Below are 17,460 nucleotides of genomic sequence, written 5' to 3'. Positions count from 1 at the left end.
TGTGCAACAGACACCTCTAAGTGACACTTTATATAAAACTCTGCATGTTTGGTATGTAAACACTTACCAAAGACAGGGGATGTTTTTGGTTAATCAGTAATACTATAACAACAGTCTTCCAAAGTACCAGAATATTTTCTTTTTTTAAGGAACAACACAAAAAGTGACAGACTGCTCTTAAATATACTAGGAAAATCCTCAAAACCACATTTTTTACAGAGCTAACATCCAAAATAAATAAGGCAAAGTAACGCAATAAATTGAGTGTATCTCTGTTACAAGAGTTAATAGAAATTTTTTTTTCAGTAGTAACACTTTTCCAATGTCAGTTTTTTTCTTCGCACCATACTTGACTGTGATTACAAGATTTCAGAATAGAAATATGCAAAAGGCGAGGTTAGAGGAAGTGTTCCGTGTGCTGTAAACATTTAACACTGCTTTATAAATTCATCACATCTTGTAATTGAAACTGATTTTTGTTCTCTTAAAGAAGCTCTGTATGTTAAGTAGAAATGTTTCAGAGGTACGGTATGCAGTGCAGTCTCCTTGAGTTTGGCAGCACTGTCTAGCGGGTGATTGGCTTAAAGCCGTGTGTAGAACTCGACCGTTCTTAACGTACCAGAGCAGAGTCACGGTTCAAACCATGGCTGAAATAACCGCTACTAATAAGGCAGTGACTGGGGCTAAAATATGCTTATCTATGACTAGATCTATCCTACAGCTAAGCAAAACACGAATAGTGTGATCTAGAGTTTCTCAAAGCAGATGGCGCAGAGCAGGAAGATGGCATAGAGGAACATAAGCCCAAGGCCTAACCTCCGGTCCAGCCTCCAGTGGTTCAGGTGCACGCTCAGCACCTGTGCAGACAGACAGAAAACAGACCATGCACATGCCATGAGACGAACATAACAAAAAAATATGAGACGAGAGTTGTCAAATTCTCAATGATGAACTTACAGTAAGAAAAACAGAAGCGAGAAGGAGAATCACAGAGTACACCAGCCCCTTACTGTTAATGAAGACCTAGAGGAAGACCAGGAGAAACTGCTGTAAGAACACGGCACACAGCACGCAGAACCGGGGTTATTAAAGGGATAGTTCACTTTGAAATAAAATTTTGGTATGTTTTAGCTTATCTCAAGGGCATCCAAGATGTAGGTGTCTTTTTTTCCACAGTAGTTTCAATTTTGATATTTTTAGGTCAAACCATTCTTGTCTGTCAGTCATATAATGCAGGTCTATGGTCACTGTCTCAAAGAGCATGCACAGAGTCCAAATTAAAACAATTCCCCATCGTCCAAATTAAACAATTCCCCATCGTAAGTACACATTGATGGCCTAAGACACGTAACAAGCGGTTTGTGTGAGAAAACGAACAGCATCCTGGTGTGTGACGTGTGCGCAGACTGGTGCATAGATATATACACTAGATGTCGCCTTAAAGACATTCGTTCCAATAAACTGCCGTAGACAAGGCGACATCTAGTGTATATATCTATGCACCAGTCTGCGCACACGTCACACACTAGGATGCGTGCGCGCCCTAAGATCACTTGGACGTGGCTGTGTATAAGAGGTAAAAACGATATACTGTTCGTTTTCTCACACAAACCGCTCGTTTCGTGTCTTAGGCCATCAATGTGTACTTACGATGGGGAATTGTTTAATTTGGACGATGGGGAATTGTTTTAATTTGGACTCTGTGCATGCTCTTTGAGACAGTGACCATAGACCTGCATGATATGACTGTCAGACAAGAGCGGTTTGACCTAAAAATATCAAAATTGAAACTACTGCGGAAAAAAAGACACCTACATCTTGGATGCCCTTGAGGTAAGCTAAAACATACCAAAATTTAATTTCAAAGTGAACTATCCCTTTAATATTAATATTTTAAACATTTTCTCACCCAAGATTTTTAGATTTTTGTCAGTGTCAACTAAAACCTGAATAGTTGACAAAAGCATGACAAAAAAAATGACAAAAATGACAAAAGCACATAAAATAACTAAAACTTATTACACTAAAGTTAAAATAAAATTAATAAAAATAAAAGCTAAATCCAAAATATTAATAAAAAATATAATAGTATATAAATAACACAAAAATACTGCACAACACACAAAATTGTTTCTGTTTCATATGGCGAATTAAATCAAATAGAAAGGATAGAAATAGTAAGTTCAAATTAGGGATGGAACAGGAGTCTCAAGATTTTTAAAAGTTTAATTTGCTTTAAATATATTAATTTCATTTCATTATTAAATAATTTTTTATGATTATTTTATAATTATTATATAATAGTTTTTTATTTACTTTAATTGAATTGAATTTGTGTGGATCCATCCAAAATAGTTTGAGAAAGAATCGCAATGCATCACAGACTAATTCCTAATTTAAAAAAATGAAAACTTACTATTGACCCATAATCAACCACTAGAGTGCGCAAAGCCCATGGGAAACCAAGACCCAGCAGAATGTCAAAGATGTTGCTGCCGATAGAGTTGGACACTGCCATGTCTCCCATACCTGCAGCACCAAACACATTCATTCATTCATTCATCGATAAAACTGAATATGTGGTCAAGAAAAGGAAGAGTGGGGTGATCGTAGCACCTTGACGGGCAACTATGAGACTAGCCATGCAGTCTGGGACACTAGTGCCTGCTGCTAGAAAGGTAATACCCATGACAACATCTGGAATGTCCAATGTAAAACTGATGATGGTGACCTGCAACAAAGATACTGTATGTTAAACAGAAATCCTAACAGGCCATTCTACATATTTTGAGACAAACAAACATTTCCACATGGTGTTTTTGCAGTGACAATGAGCACCGAAGGGCTGATCTCACCATCCACACCATGAGGTAGGAGAAGACGGCAATCCAGAGTGTTGAGGCCACAAAGGTAACCATGAACCAGCGCTCCCAGCGCGGCAAAACACAGTTAGGGACAGTGTAGTACAGCAGGAAGCCTAAAGGCCATGCAAACAACCACTTCACTTGCTCCCAGCGCCCCTCTGTGGATAAAAGTACTTCAAATCATTACCACTGCATGCAAGGCTCCTTAACGCCACCTACAGGACAAAGGGAGTATCGCATACATTCAAATGTCAGAACAAAGACTGTCAATATAGACAATGATACTTGAATGAAACATTAATGATCTCTCTTTATTTTCCTTTCTTTTACTGAAACGTTTCAAAGGGATCCCTTTTGAGCTCTTCAAATCGCATTTTCACCATTCCTGTCATCTTCAGTAACATGTTCAATTGTTCAGCAGTGATTGAGTTCATTTGATTGCAAGGCGCATCAGCCCTGAGAGATTTGAGAGCTCTCATCACTTTTCTGTAATCATAACACTAGTGTACAAATCTAAAATGCATGGTCCCATTATCTAGAAATGGCTCTTAGACTAATGGATTATGGTCCTTAATGGGCTAAAAATGAGGACCATTCTCCTAATCAGGATGTGGGGAAAAAAAATTGAGACAGATGAACCACAATAAACCTGTTATTCTGAATAATCTAAATAATGTTTTAATTTAATGTTTTGGTATCATTTATAAACATACCCACTAGAGCATGATTCAGTTTGTTTTTGATTCAGGGAGTCATAATCAAATTCTAAAATGATTCTGGATGAATCTAATTTTTCAGCAACATCACAGAGTACTATAAGGATTCCACAAAAAAGCTTACTTGTTTCATATATAAAAAATATTCATGATACAAATCATTGGTTGTTAAATTAATATTTATGTTACCTTTGTTAATTGTGGATTGATTGCTGTAATTCATCCTTAATATTCACTCACCTGGCACAGTAAGAGGTCTGAAGGGTTGTTCTTCATCTGCCTCTTCTTCTTCCTCTTCAGGCTGAGCATCCTCTATATCTGCTACACGTTCTAACTCCTCTCCTTGGCCCCTCTGTCTGGGTTCCTCCAGGGGTTGCGTTTCACTCTCAAGGGCCCCTCCATTCTCCAGACCCCAAGGAACCCCCTCCATGCCTGGACCATCTTGGCCGGCAATGTCCCCTGATGCGCTGCCACTGCTGTCTCCAGGGCTCCTGTTTCGAATTAGTCTCTGCCTCTGTGGAAGACAGGCAGAAGATGTGAGAGGTGTACACTGTGCAGGGGAGACCCAATGTGATCCCCTTCAACTGAATGAGATTCGGTTAGATGAGAAATGGCGAGGACATTGTTGAAGAGTCAAGCTTGCAGAACACACCGCAAGACCAAAGTAAAGCGCAGCCCGTTGGGACCTCTTAAAGATGACATGCAAGAGCTGCAAGAGTCAAGCCAACAAGCAAGTCATGTAAACAATTGTACAGTAGATGGAATAAAGCATTTGCCCAAACAAACAACAAAATGGTGGTTACATAAGATCTCCAGGGGTTTAAACAAAAATGGAAATCAGGAGTAGTGTCTGAAGATGCCTGAACCTATAGATAGAAATACTATTGCTGACATTTGAAGAGTATACAGGAAATGACAGCAGACGTTCTGAGGACTGGATCAGTCACCATCATACCTGTTGCAGATGGGTCGTGTTAAAGGACCCATAGGAAAGAGAAACCATAAATGAGATCTCTTTATTATTTCTCCAAGACAGCAATGACATTAAATGAGCTCAAATGGAAACTCCTGCTTCTCACTTTTTTCTCCTGAAGAAAAAAAAAACAATTACATTTTTCTTACTAGATGTGAACAATTGTCTCATTTGTATCTATTTTAAACTCTCCTAGGGAATTTTAGCAGAAGCACTGATTTTGTTTTTCTTAATCTATTTTTCTTATTTTGTTTTCCAATAGAACATAAGTGATATTATAATTTGAGATTAAACACTGTGTAAGATAAGACTTTATAAGAATATGTATTGAATTCTTTTTTTTCCTTATCTCAAATGCAATATTTTCTGACTGAACCTTTTGATTTATGCTTAAAACAAGAAAAAAATATTTTCTAATGGATTGAGAAAAATAATTCAAGATACACACTGTCAGTATGATGAGTTTTTTTTTTTTTTTTTTTAAAGAAAGTCATTCTTTTATTTAGCAAATATGCATAAGTATCAGTAAAGAGATTTATAATGTTACAAAAGATTTGATCTATTTTTATCTGTTTCAAATAAATGTTGTTCTTTTGAAATTTCTATTCATCAACAAATCCAGAAATAAACTATTAAAATTTTGTTTTTCACACCTGTATCTTTACTGGAAAACAAGACAAAATAATTTTTTGCAGCCACCTTTTGAGACAAATTTGAAACACAAATAAAACAGACATGAGAACTCTACACAAAAAATTAGCCTGACAATTTATATTCTTGGTTGCGCAACCGAGGTGCTGCTGTCCCATCCAGACATGCAAAAAGCAAGCAAGCATCCAGCCAGTACCTCTGTGATGAGCATGCGTCCGGCCATGCTGAGGCGAGTGCGGGGGGAGAAGTGGGGCGTGATCATGACACGGAGGCTTGCCTCTGAGAAAGAGAACTGGTGAGGGTGTAGACTCATCAACTCATCCACCATCACCACCGGGGAGTCCTGGCCACCCGCATCCTGACCTGAGAGAAAGAGAGACGTGGTACTATATAATGCACAACCTCTCAGTATGATCCACACAGCTCCACCCTCCACCCACACACACACACACCTTTCTTCAAGAGGATCATGGAGGTGTCACAGTGGGGGCTTGCCTCTCCTACCGAAACATCTCTGCACAGACTGCTCACCAAACACGGATGACCTGGGATACCAAACCTCTGCTCCACCCAGCCCAAAATCTGACTGTTAAACCTTGAAATGGACACACACAATCTAAAATTATATATTGTGGAAATGATGCACTGACCAAAAATATAAGTATGTAAATAAGTTAAATAAATACATATTACATACATATTTAGCACTGTTTTGACTGGTAAGTAAAAATGTTAAATACTCACTTCATGATAAGGATGTAAACTCCATACATTGATATGAGGATTATAGTCTCCCACCTACAACAGTGATGTTTATGATAATGCTATAAGCTCTGGTTCACTTAAATGTCAATGAAGATTATCACTATCACAGATTATCACAATTATCACTTACCAGATTACTTTGTCATCATATATGATCTGAAATACACAACAGTAAATACATAAATGTCCTTATTTAAGTGTGACTACAAAACACAGCCAGATAAATATAGTGCTGCTTACCAGAATCAAGGCCAACACAGAGAGGATGTAGAAGGTGGAGTCGCGGAAGAGCGGCCACCAGGTCAGAATGATGGTCTGTGAAGCAGGAATAGTGAAACGTCACAAGAAACAAACTGTAAAGTGTGAATCTGTAAAGTTTTATATTATTAAAACAAGCATAATCTACCTGTCCAGAAAATATTCCACAAACTCCGATGATGACCAGGATGTTGAAGACAGCCGATCCCACAATAGTTCCCACCCCCAGGTCTCCCTTGGTGATGAACACACCTGATATGAAGAGACAACTGCTTATTATGACCGCCGCTAGCGTAGCTAGCGAAAGCAGTCATATAGGGATTGTCAAAGTTTTTTTTTTTTTTTTTTCCGTCACCTTACTGAATTTTTCGTCAACGATACCAGGGACACCGAAGCACCGGGGAACATGAAATTTGGTGGGCATGTAGCCCCACTAGACTTCTAAGGAAAAATTTCGTTTGGTCCCCGGGGGCCACTCCCCCCCCGCGCTGGGCCCCCCCAAACCCCAAAAAATGCAGTTTTTCCTAAATAACTACCTGAACCGTAGCACCGAGGATGAAGAAATTTTTATGGTATGTTGGTCTACTAGACTTTTACGGAAAAATTTCGTTTGGTCCCCGGGGGCCACTCCCCCCCCCGCGCTGGGGCCCCCGTAAATTTTTCGTCAACGATACCAGGGACACCGAAGCACCGGGGAACATGAAATTTGGTGGGCATGTAGCCCCACTAGACTTCTAAGGAAAAATTTCGTTTGGTCCCCGGGGGCCACTCCCCCCCCGCGCTGGGCCCCCCCAAACCCCAAAAAATGCAGTTTTTCCTAAATAACTACCTGAACCGTGGCACCGAGGATGAAGAAATTTTTATGGTATGTTGGTCTACTAGACTTTTACAGAAAAATTTCGTTTGGTCCCCGGGGGCCACTCCCCCCCCCCGCGCTGGGGCCCCCGTAAATTTTTCGTCAACGATACCAGGGACACCGAAGCACCGGGGAACATGAAATTTGGTGGGCATGTAGCCCCACTAGACTTCTGAGGAAAAATTTCGTTTGGTCCCCGGGGGCCACTCCCCCCCCGCGCTGGGCCCCCCCAAACCCAAAAAAATGCAGTTTTTCCTAAATAACTACCTGAACCGTGGCACCGAGGATGAAGAAATTTTTATGGTATGTAGGGCCCACTCTTAAGGGCCCACATCAACCTAGCCCATAATCACTCATTTGTGATTTGCGCCCCTCCCATAAAAAATGAAAATGCAATATTATTCTGCTTTAATCGCCCCTATCTTCAGTGGAGATGTTCAGAACTGCACCATATTTCATGTGTATGATTAACTTGACATCCTCTGGGGGTATCCTCTGCTAAGTTTTGTAGAATTTCATCCATGGGGGGGGGGGTATAAAATCAATTCATTTATGTGCACATTTTGTGACTGTACACTCATCGGCCTGTAGATGGTGCTGTTGAGCGAAGGGTTGCTGGTTTAGGATGATACTGTCACACACACACATGCAGGAATACAAACAAATGCAAGCATGCACACACACTGACATCCACACGCACAGACACACACCCATACACACACTTACAAATCCACATGCACAGACACACAAACACACACGCGCACACACACATACACGCACAGACACACACACACACACACACACACACACACACACAGACAGACATGCACATACTATTACTTTTTTTAGGTATATACATAAACACGCAATACAGCCAAATTACTCCACGTCATTTATTTTTGTGGAAAGCCAGTGCAGGCCTGAGCGGCGGTCATATTTTGTACCGCGATGCGGTACATCTAGTTGACAACTTATTTACAGTAACAACGCATTGCAAAAAAACATTGACTGATACTGACCGATCAAAGATGTGAAAAGCTCGGGTGCGGAGCTGCCTGCTGCCATGAAGGTGGCACCTGCAACATCCTCACTGAGGTGCAGATTCTGAAAATACAAACCCCAGCTCGGAATATGGTCTGCTATTACACAGAAACATTGAGATTCCTGCTAGTAGAAACAAACTACACTCACCGCACAGATTTTTTCCAGAGAGGGGACAAAGTAGACATCGCAGACAATAGCAAGGGCATAGAACATATAAACTGCCTGTGGTCACAACAGCACACAGAAGACAGGTCAGCAGAGATCCATTACTTAACCTTCACAAACACAGAGCTATCAAAGACTGTACTGCATGAAGTCTTTCATTTTTAGTTATTTCATTATTTTGAATTTTGCTATGCATCATTATTGCAAACAAGTCAAATCACAAACTAGAATTCAAGTCAAATTTAAAACTTGTACTAAAAAACGTAAAACTTAAGTTAAAAACAACTAAAAAATAGGAAATTAACAGGTTATATCAGTTATATTATATCGGTGACACTTTACAAATACGGTCTCATTTGTTAACCTTACTTAATGCATTAACTGGAACAATGAGCAATATATTTTTACAGCATTTATTAACCTTTGTTGATGTTGGTTTAGTTAATGCATGTGAACTAACATGAACATGAGATTTGTAATAATGTTAACAGTATGTATTACTGTATTAAATGTATTAGTAAATGTTGAAATTAACATTAAGTTTAACAAATGATGCAGAAGCATTGGTCATAGTTCATGTTAACTACTGCAATGTTAAATGTTAAAATATAAAATCCTTATTTTAAGGCATTATCACTATTTGGATATATTTAAAAATTTAATTTATTCCTGTGATGGCAAAGCTGAATTTTCAACATTACTCCAGTCTTCAGTGTCACATGATCCTTCAGAAATCATTATAATATACTGATTTGCAGCTCAAGAAACATTTCTTAGCAATGCTGAAAACAGCCGCTTAATATTTTTGCGCATATATTTTCAGGATTTTTTGATTAATAGAACATTCAAAAGAACAGCATTTATTTGAAACATAAATCTTTTGTAACATTATAAATTGCTTTACAGACACATTTGATTAATGTAATGCTGAATAAAAGTATTCATGTATTTTTTTTTTAAACTTACTGACCCTAAACTTTTGAACAGTAGAGTACTTTGGCTGATTCGGTCAATCATTGTACCGAACAGTTCTCTGTATATTTATCACTGGACTGTGGCATACTTACACAAAACACATGCAGTAGAATTGCCCCATGCCTCCTCTGTCCCTTAGTGAAGATGTCCTCTGGAAATTCATGGATAGCTGGGTGGAAAAGTGAACAATTTTTTAAAATGGAGATGGGGTTAAAAGACCACTAGGAATACAGTATACAGTTGCACAGAGAAACTATGCAATCAATAAAGCAAGGCTTACAATATTCTGAAACCCCTTCATTCACTATGAAACAATCTTGACAGCTCTGGTCTGAAATGAAATGGATGCTAATCATATTTAGCACATTAACGTTTACATTAAAGGTCACATATAAAGGTTCTGCATCTGAGAGCGCACACTGGCTATAAAACCTTATTCTGGGACCTGGGTTACTAAGAGTTTCTTTTGGCCCTAAAAATTGTGACTGATAAGGGAATATCTATCCACGCATATATTCAGATACAGTATATACAGTATTCTAGATGGGGGAAAAAACAAAAACAAAAATTTGATTTAATCTGTGAAAACACTAACCTATCTAATGCTGTGCTTTCTCACTTCATTGGTGCACTGTAGCCTTTATCAAGAGAATGTGCTGCATTTAACTTAAGGTTGTTAAGAAGCTTTTGTCTATTGTAACTAAGTGGCAATTGAACTGACCAGCCTTTAAGCTAATCTGTAATAGTGCAGAGAGGCCGGGAAGAGAAGGCCTAGTTAAATCAGAGGACTGGTAATACTTTAGCCCTCAGCTTCTTGAGATGCAATCAGCGTGAAGACTGTTCTTGCTCTGACTGCCTCGAAGAGGCCAGCTGTCTAATAAACAGCCATGAAATAAAGAGACGAGGGAGGAAATCACATCCCTTTAAATGCACAGAATAATAACAATCAGAGCTTTTAAGTTTTTAAACTTCTCACTTTTTTTATATAACGTACAAACTTTGCATCTAATTTGCTACATGTATCAATTATTTTAAGTGCCATTTCACTAGATAATATGCCAAATGTAATGGGGAATATGTCTTGATTATTCTGAGCAATAATATCAAATCTGTTATCGCAATGCATACTGTAGCTGGAACCAACATCTGCTCAGTTACATCCGAGATTAAATTTACCAAGTACTCCCTTATTGAATTTCATAAATCAGAAGGATTTATGAATAATTGAAGGGGTGTAATGATTTTAAAGCATTACATTTGATTACATTTGTCCTCTAAAAGTGATCTGCTCAGCCTACACTACCACTGATACATTAGTTAGCTGTTTTTAAATATTTATAAGCCTCGCAAACAACTTTCACTAAATAGTAATGACACATAAGCAAGAATAATAATATATACAGATGAATTATTAAATGTCATCAAAAATGAAATAACTTCATATAATCCATTTGTGATGTGTGAACAATTTTTTTATGTTATTAAAGTGAATTATATTCAGTGAATGAAACACCTTGGGATAGTTCACCCTAAAATGAAAATGAAGTCATAATTTACTCACCCTGGGGTTGTTCTAATGCTGTATACCCTTCTTTCTTTTTAGGACAACAAAAGGAGAAAAAAAAAAAAAAATGTACCACTTGCACTCGTCCATATAATGACAGTGAATAACCAGTGAATTTTTTTACAGATTGGTCCCATACTACATGTGCCATATATTACATGTATTGCTAAATGTAACTCCTAGAAATCCCAAAAAAGTATCCGTGTGCTTTCTTCACCATGTTAAATATCTCAGTTTATATATTTACCACAGAGAAGAAAGTACAAGGATTGTATTTTATGTCGCTTTTTATTCATGAATGCGTGCCCTGCACCAAAAACCAACGAATAAGCTCAGGATATTCGTTAAATACTACATTCAACAAACCCTACCATATACCCCCTAGAACACTTGGAATATACGGCACGTGTTGCATGGGACCATTCTGACATACTTCAGCATCTTTTTTTTTTTTTTAAAGCTTGATGCTGCTCGCTATTTACTGCCATTATATGGACTATGGACTATATGGACTGCGAGTGGGAATTTAAAAAAATATATATAATTTCTGCTTTTGTGGTCTGAAAACAAAAGAAAGGCATACTGCATTAGGACAACACCAGGGTGAGTAAATGATGACTTCATTCTATTTTAAGGTGAACTATTCCTTTAAATGATAGAAATGTAATTGATGACACTGACTACAGTATAATGAATAAAGGTTCAACCCCGTGCAAAGATCCATTAAGGGTTGTGGGACTTTGTCAGAACTGTCACAAGCTTTAATACCCGTGGCACTGAACATTTATTTGTTGAAAAAAAAAAAAAACCCCACTCACAATCTTGTTTCTAAAGATGAGATCAATAAATTAAAAATCAAGTGTAAAAACAAATAATCAAGTGAGTGGGAAATGAAAAAAGGACAGAAATGGAAAAGGCGAAACCTCTGTCGATGAGTGATTTGTGGAGTTGATTGAAGGAAATAAAGGGCATATGACAAATCTCTCTAAAGTGGCACACTTTGAATGCTTAAAACAGACTATCATCTGTTCTGAAATTAGGGATTCTGTTGCTTAGTAACACAAGCCTCAAAGGGAACTTGACTATGAAGAGGGCACCTGTCTGCATCAGTTCACAGAATGAGGAGGCAGGGGGAAAGATAGCGAGATATGGACGGATGTGATACAGAAAGACAGGTGAATAAAGAGAGAGAGAGAGAGAGAGAGAGAGAGAGAGAGAGAGAGAGAGAGAGAGAGAGAATTGCTCAGGCTTTCACTCACCAGCTCTGGGTGTGCTTGATGTCTGGTTCTCCTTGATGATTTGCTGGGTTAGTTTACGCCCGGCCCAGGTCAGGTCTGAATCCTCTTTGGAATAGGCTGTAAAAATGCATAACACGTACCTTTATCTTTTTTACTTATACAGTTTAATTGGTCCAAGATGTCCTTTTTTATGAAAGCCATTGCAATGGCACAAAATTAGCTTTTTTTTTTTTTTTTTTTTTTGAACTTACAATTTTTATTAATTCTAGACAGAGCAGTTACATGCTTCAGCAATAATTATCATGTATGATACTAGTGTACAGTCTTGAAAAAACATAAAAATAATATATTTCAGCATTACATTTTGCATTTCCATGAGGTTTCAGCATCACCATACAACCCTAAGAAAAACAAAATTCACTTTTGGTGGCAGAGCCGGGCCCCATAAACCAAAACCCTAATTTGTTGGACCTTTACATGAATAAAACTTCTGCTGGACCCCATCGTAGACTAAAAACAGATTTCTGAAGTCGTAATGAGTATGTTATCTTTTCCATTTGATACAGTTCCCGCACTTTTTGAACCCAAACGTTGTAGGAGGGAGGCTCTACTTGCATCCACTTTATTGTGATGCATTTCAAGGCTGCTGTAAACAGAACATTTAAGAGATATGATTTAGCACGTCCTTGCACACTAGCTGGCATAATACCGAGTAATGCAACTGTTGCATCCTTCGGAATGACCTCCTGAAAAATCTGGTTTATAGCCTTGAACACCTCATCCCAATAGTTTTGTAATATAGGACATGACCAAAAAATATGTGTATGATTGGGCACTGCTGGCCCACAGTTTCTCCAGCACAAACTTGGAACTTTGGGATCTATCTTAGCAACTACATCTGGGGTCCTGAAATATCTACTAATAATTTTCCATTTATATTCCCGCCACGTGTTTGAACTTGTAACCCGATGTGCCCCAGTCCACACTCCCTCCCACATTTCGTCAGAAATCATTTTGGCCGTCTCTGCCTCCCATCTTTGTTTTGTCCGAGTGGGTCCCTTAACATTCATTGACAAAAAGACTTTGTATAACTTTGTTATCAGTTTCTTATCCCCTTCACCTTTTTGGAATTGAATCAGGATGTTCTCAATTGGTGTGGGGTTTAGTATTTTTCCCCAGTCCTTATGTGCAGTCAAAAAAGAGCGCAACTGTAAATATCTAAAGAAATCACTTTTCTTGAGATGAAAGTACCTATGCAACTCTTCAAATGACATAAGGTTGTTCCTATTGATTAGCTGATGTAAAAACGTAAGCCCCTGTTCAGTCCAATTTGAAAAACTTTTGTCTAAAGAATTGGGAGCGAAGGATTTAATATATCCGATGCTTGTTAAAATTGATAAACCTCTTGGCAACTTAAATGCAACTCATACCTTGTTCCAAATGTTAAGCGTGGTTCTAGTCCACAACGGCAAATCTTTTATTGGGATATCTAAAAATGGCAATAGGCCTACATTTAATGGTTCAGAGCACGTTGTTTGTTCAATACTAAGCCACCTCGTCTGAGAATCTCCTTGGATCCAAGAAATCAAGGGCTTTAACTGTGCTGCCCAGAAATAATATTTTAGAACTGGAAGATTAAGCCCACCTTCTCCCTTACTTCTCTGTAGTGTTTTATATTTTATACGAGGGCGCTTGCTCTGCCATATGAATCTTGATATTATTTTATCCAAATCAGTGAATGTGGATTTTGGTACTAGAATTGGTAACATCTGGAACAAATACAATAATCTCGGTAGCAGGTTCATGCGAATGATTTCGATGCGACCGAGGAAGGAGAGGGGCAATGCTGACCACCGCTCCAGGTCTTTCTTAATTATATCTAGCGTTTTACCATAGTTGGCATGAAACAAATCATTCAATGAGAGGGGGATACTAATGCCTAAATATTGAATGCCTTTTTTAGACCACCTAAAACTGCTTTGTTGTTTGACCTCCAGTGGGATATTGCTATTGACGTCCATTGCCTCCGTCTTATCAACATTTATTTTATAGCCAGAAAAATAGCCATAAACAGAAATAATTTCCTTCACGTTTGGTATTGATGATACAGGATCGGTCAAATACAATAAAACATCATCCGCATATAATGATATTTTATGTTCTTAAAATTAGCTTTTTAAGACAATATACACCAATGATACAGTGCAGGATGCAGAAGTCTATTTTATTCTAATTTAATAATTTTTTCAGGCTTTTGGACAGGCTATATCTAACTTAAACTCCAACTTATTTAAAAATAGGCAAAAGATTGAGGCAATCAGAATGCTTCCTCCCATCCTCTAAAGTTCCCATGGAAACCTGATCCAAAAGCAGTGATTAATGTGTGGTGTGGAACTGGATTTGAGCCCAGAGAGGGTGTGGTTTACTCAAGAACCAAATGACAAAGATAGTTCTCATTTGCATATGCAAACTAATCAGTTCCAAATATAACTGCAATAGGTTAAATGCCAGCATATGAAAATATGTACACAATATTAAGACTTTGGCACAGTAGTGATTCAAGAGGGCATGATTTACACATAACAGAAACCTATATATTTGAAAATTACTTTTTTATAATTCGATTTTTTTTTTCAATTACTTTTTAAAGTCATCACCAAATATTGAATGGTCAAGATGTTAACATCTACTTCATCTAGTAGGCTATATGGTTTCTCTAGTTTTTGACATGTCAATAGATCCACGTCTAAACATTCATTGTGACTGACATGGTAATGTTCAAGTCTATTATCAAAGTGAAGCTTCAGTTACTAAAATCAAATCACACTCTTTCATTCAGCTGTACATTTTCATGGGCACTTTTTAGGAGCTGCTTAACATTCAGACTCAGCCTCCCAGAGGAACTCATTACTCACACGCAGACAAAGCTGGAAAAGTTAGAGGCACTGTGAAAATATCAGATTATAAGCAACACAGAAGAATGACGACACAGAAGCAGGTCACATTATACATTTTTCCCCCTCATCAATGTCAGCATCTGTTTGTGCTTTTCAAATGTCACCGCTGGTACAACTTGACATATCCTGAGGTGTGACATGCTATTTTCTCAATAATAAACAGCTTTCTCTCAAACTTTTTTATGATATATATCCAGCTTTTATCAGATTATTGTCAGTCAATTAATTATGAGTACTTTAAAAAATATATTTTTTATCACTTTTGTCAGAACACAGTAACCAGGCAAAATGGTGATTCAAAATGGCCAAAAATCAATGGAAATGATAACCAGTTAAAGCACATGGACATGTTATGCATCAACTAATTGTTCTCGTCTTAAAAAGATAGTTCACCTAAAAATGAAAATTCTGCCATCATTTACTCACCCTCATGTCATTTCAAACCTGTATGACTTACTTTATTCTATGGTACCTAATAGAACATATTTTGAAGAATGTTGGGGTCCAAACAATTTTGGACCCTACTGACTGTGAATTGTGTAAATAAAATTAATAATAATTAAGGGTAGCGTCAGTTCTGGCAGGTCACGTTAGTCAACTCGCATCAGCTGACTCTCAGCTGATCCAAGTCTTCCTAGGATATGATGCCTATCACTGTATACATATATAAGCTCCTTCAGTATTATCAGCAGCTATCACGTTTCTCAGGAGCCAATTACCCTCCTCCATCCCCAGCTCCTCCTCTCGTCCAGTCAGGATTTGGCATTCTGATTGCCCTTTGAATCAGAATAAATTCTCGAATTATGTTGTAATTTAAAATCTTGAATTAATGATATCTGCAATACATTCATTCTTGCCCAGAACAGAACCATACCGCCAATCCTAACTGTATGCTAATTGTCAATCGCATTTGACGAGAGTGGTCCTGACAGAAAAAATAATAAAAACATTGACACATTTTTCAAAATACCTTCATTTGTGTTCCAGGTTCGAAACGACAAGAGGGTGAGTAAATAATAACAAAATTTTCATTTGGGGTGGATTATCCCTTTAATACATATGTAAACATGTGGTTCCCATACCATTATATTCTGTCATATTAATTTAATTGTCATAAAACAGCTGTTTAAAGTTTTTATCTGCTCCATATAAGCACCTAAAATTTCAACGGAAAGTTGGTACCTCTAAAAATGGAATGTTAAATGATTAAATGGACACAGCTGGACTAATCTTCTCTGATGTCTGAAGAACTTCTAAACCCCTGCTGATTCAACCCTTCAACCTCTGACGATGAGTGATAGTGAAGGCCCAATACACAGGTGTGATGTGCAGGTAACAATGCTCGAGAGATTCTGGAGAGGTCACTGTGAAATACGTCAGGCTGAAGCAGCTGTCCAAGTGATGCCCTTTAGAGAAAGGCAATTATGTGCCTGCCGTGGTCTGCCACCCCTGCAGTTCAGTTATTCCCTGCTGCTCTCCTCCTCCCCAACTCCTTTTGGGGTTTTACTGTCACATCACTTGATGTAGGCTATGTCAGAAATATTAGGTCTACATATATCTGAGAACCTCTTGAACATTTTGTTTTTAATTTAGGGTGGATTATTTATAGCAGTCCCACACTCCCACAATTCTCACCCAGTTCTTCATTCCTTGTGGGTCTAATTATTGGATTTGACCATTATAGCTGCATAATATGGTTGATTCGCAGCCACATTGCATCACAGAAACACATTATGACAGAAACTTGTTAATGAATCATGCTCCACATCTCCAAGACAATGAAAAATACTAAATTGTGTGTGTGCGTGTATGAATAAGATAAGGTTAGACGGGAAATACGCACAAACCAAACATTTAACAAAATATCATTATTAGCAGCGGAAAGATTTGTGTTGATGAATAAACACACCTGTTACATGAAGAATTTGAGCGAAGCAGGTGATGGCGATGAGCCCGACAGCACATATGAAGAGCCGATAGAAGAGCCGCTGCCGTCTCGATATCAACACCGCCTTCATCCCTCCACCACACCTCTCAAAACATGTCCACACAAGAGAGAAGCCCTCTTCTTTCATTCACACCACCTATATTGGCCTTTCTTTTCAACATACGGCGGGCTAGCTTGCTTAAATGCAGCCATACGTTTGTCGCCCTAGCATCCTACCGCTTCCATAGACACATCTTTCACTTACCGATATTTGCCCCTTTCGGATGTTTAGTAATATAACGAAACAGCGAAAATATCTTAAGCTGTCATTGAGCAAGAATTTTTTTTTTCACGTATTGTCTCAGCTTATAAACATTCTTATCACATCCACCTCCATCTCTCTTTCTCGCTCTCTCCTCCCTCCACACACACGGCGCTCGACTCCGTCACCGAGGGTGTTTCCCAGACTCACAACTAACTGCGCCCTCATGCAGGGTTCACAAGAAG

The 17,460-nt window shown here is 38.2% G+C and overlaps 1 protein-coding gene across 1 annotated transcript; it reads right to left on the bottom strand.

Annotated features, from left to right (window-relative positions):
* Positions 1 to 746: 746 nt before the first annotated feature.
* Positions 747 to 17,370, bottom strand: slc24a6a (solute carrier family 24 member 6a; the record flags this gene model as incomplete). Its single annotated transcript, XM_081382526.1, has 17 exons — positions 16,936 to 17,370; positions 12,091 to 12,186; positions 9,360 to 9,436; positions 8,275 to 8,349; positions 8,103 to 8,187; positions 6,376 to 6,479; positions 6,210 to 6,284; positions 6,100 to 6,125; positions 5,949 to 6,002; positions 5,657 to 5,799; positions 5,401 to 5,567; positions 3,821 to 4,094; positions 2,856 to 3,022; positions 2,617 to 2,731; positions 2,417 to 2,529; positions 958 to 1,023; positions 747 to 857 (listed from the first exon to the last, which is right to left on the bottom strand). Exons 1-17 carry the CDS (start codon positions 17,099 to 17,101, stop codon positions 747 to 749), a joined length of 1,914 nt encoding a protein of 637 aa, XP_081238652.1. The 5' UTR covers positions 17,102 to 17,370.
* Positions 17,371 to 17,460: the final 90 nt, after the last annotated feature.

Source organism: Scardinius erythrophthalmus, assembly GCF_964197995.2.
Source record: "Scardinius erythrophthalmus genome assembly, chromosome: 13".
In the NCBI taxonomy this organism is placed as follows: Eukaryota; Metazoa; Chordata; class Actinopteri; order Cypriniformes; family Leuciscidae; genus Scardinius; species Scardinius erythrophthalmus.
The sequence above is the reverse complement of the archived record's forward strand: the minus strand, read 5'-3'. Positions and strand labels throughout refer to the sequence as shown.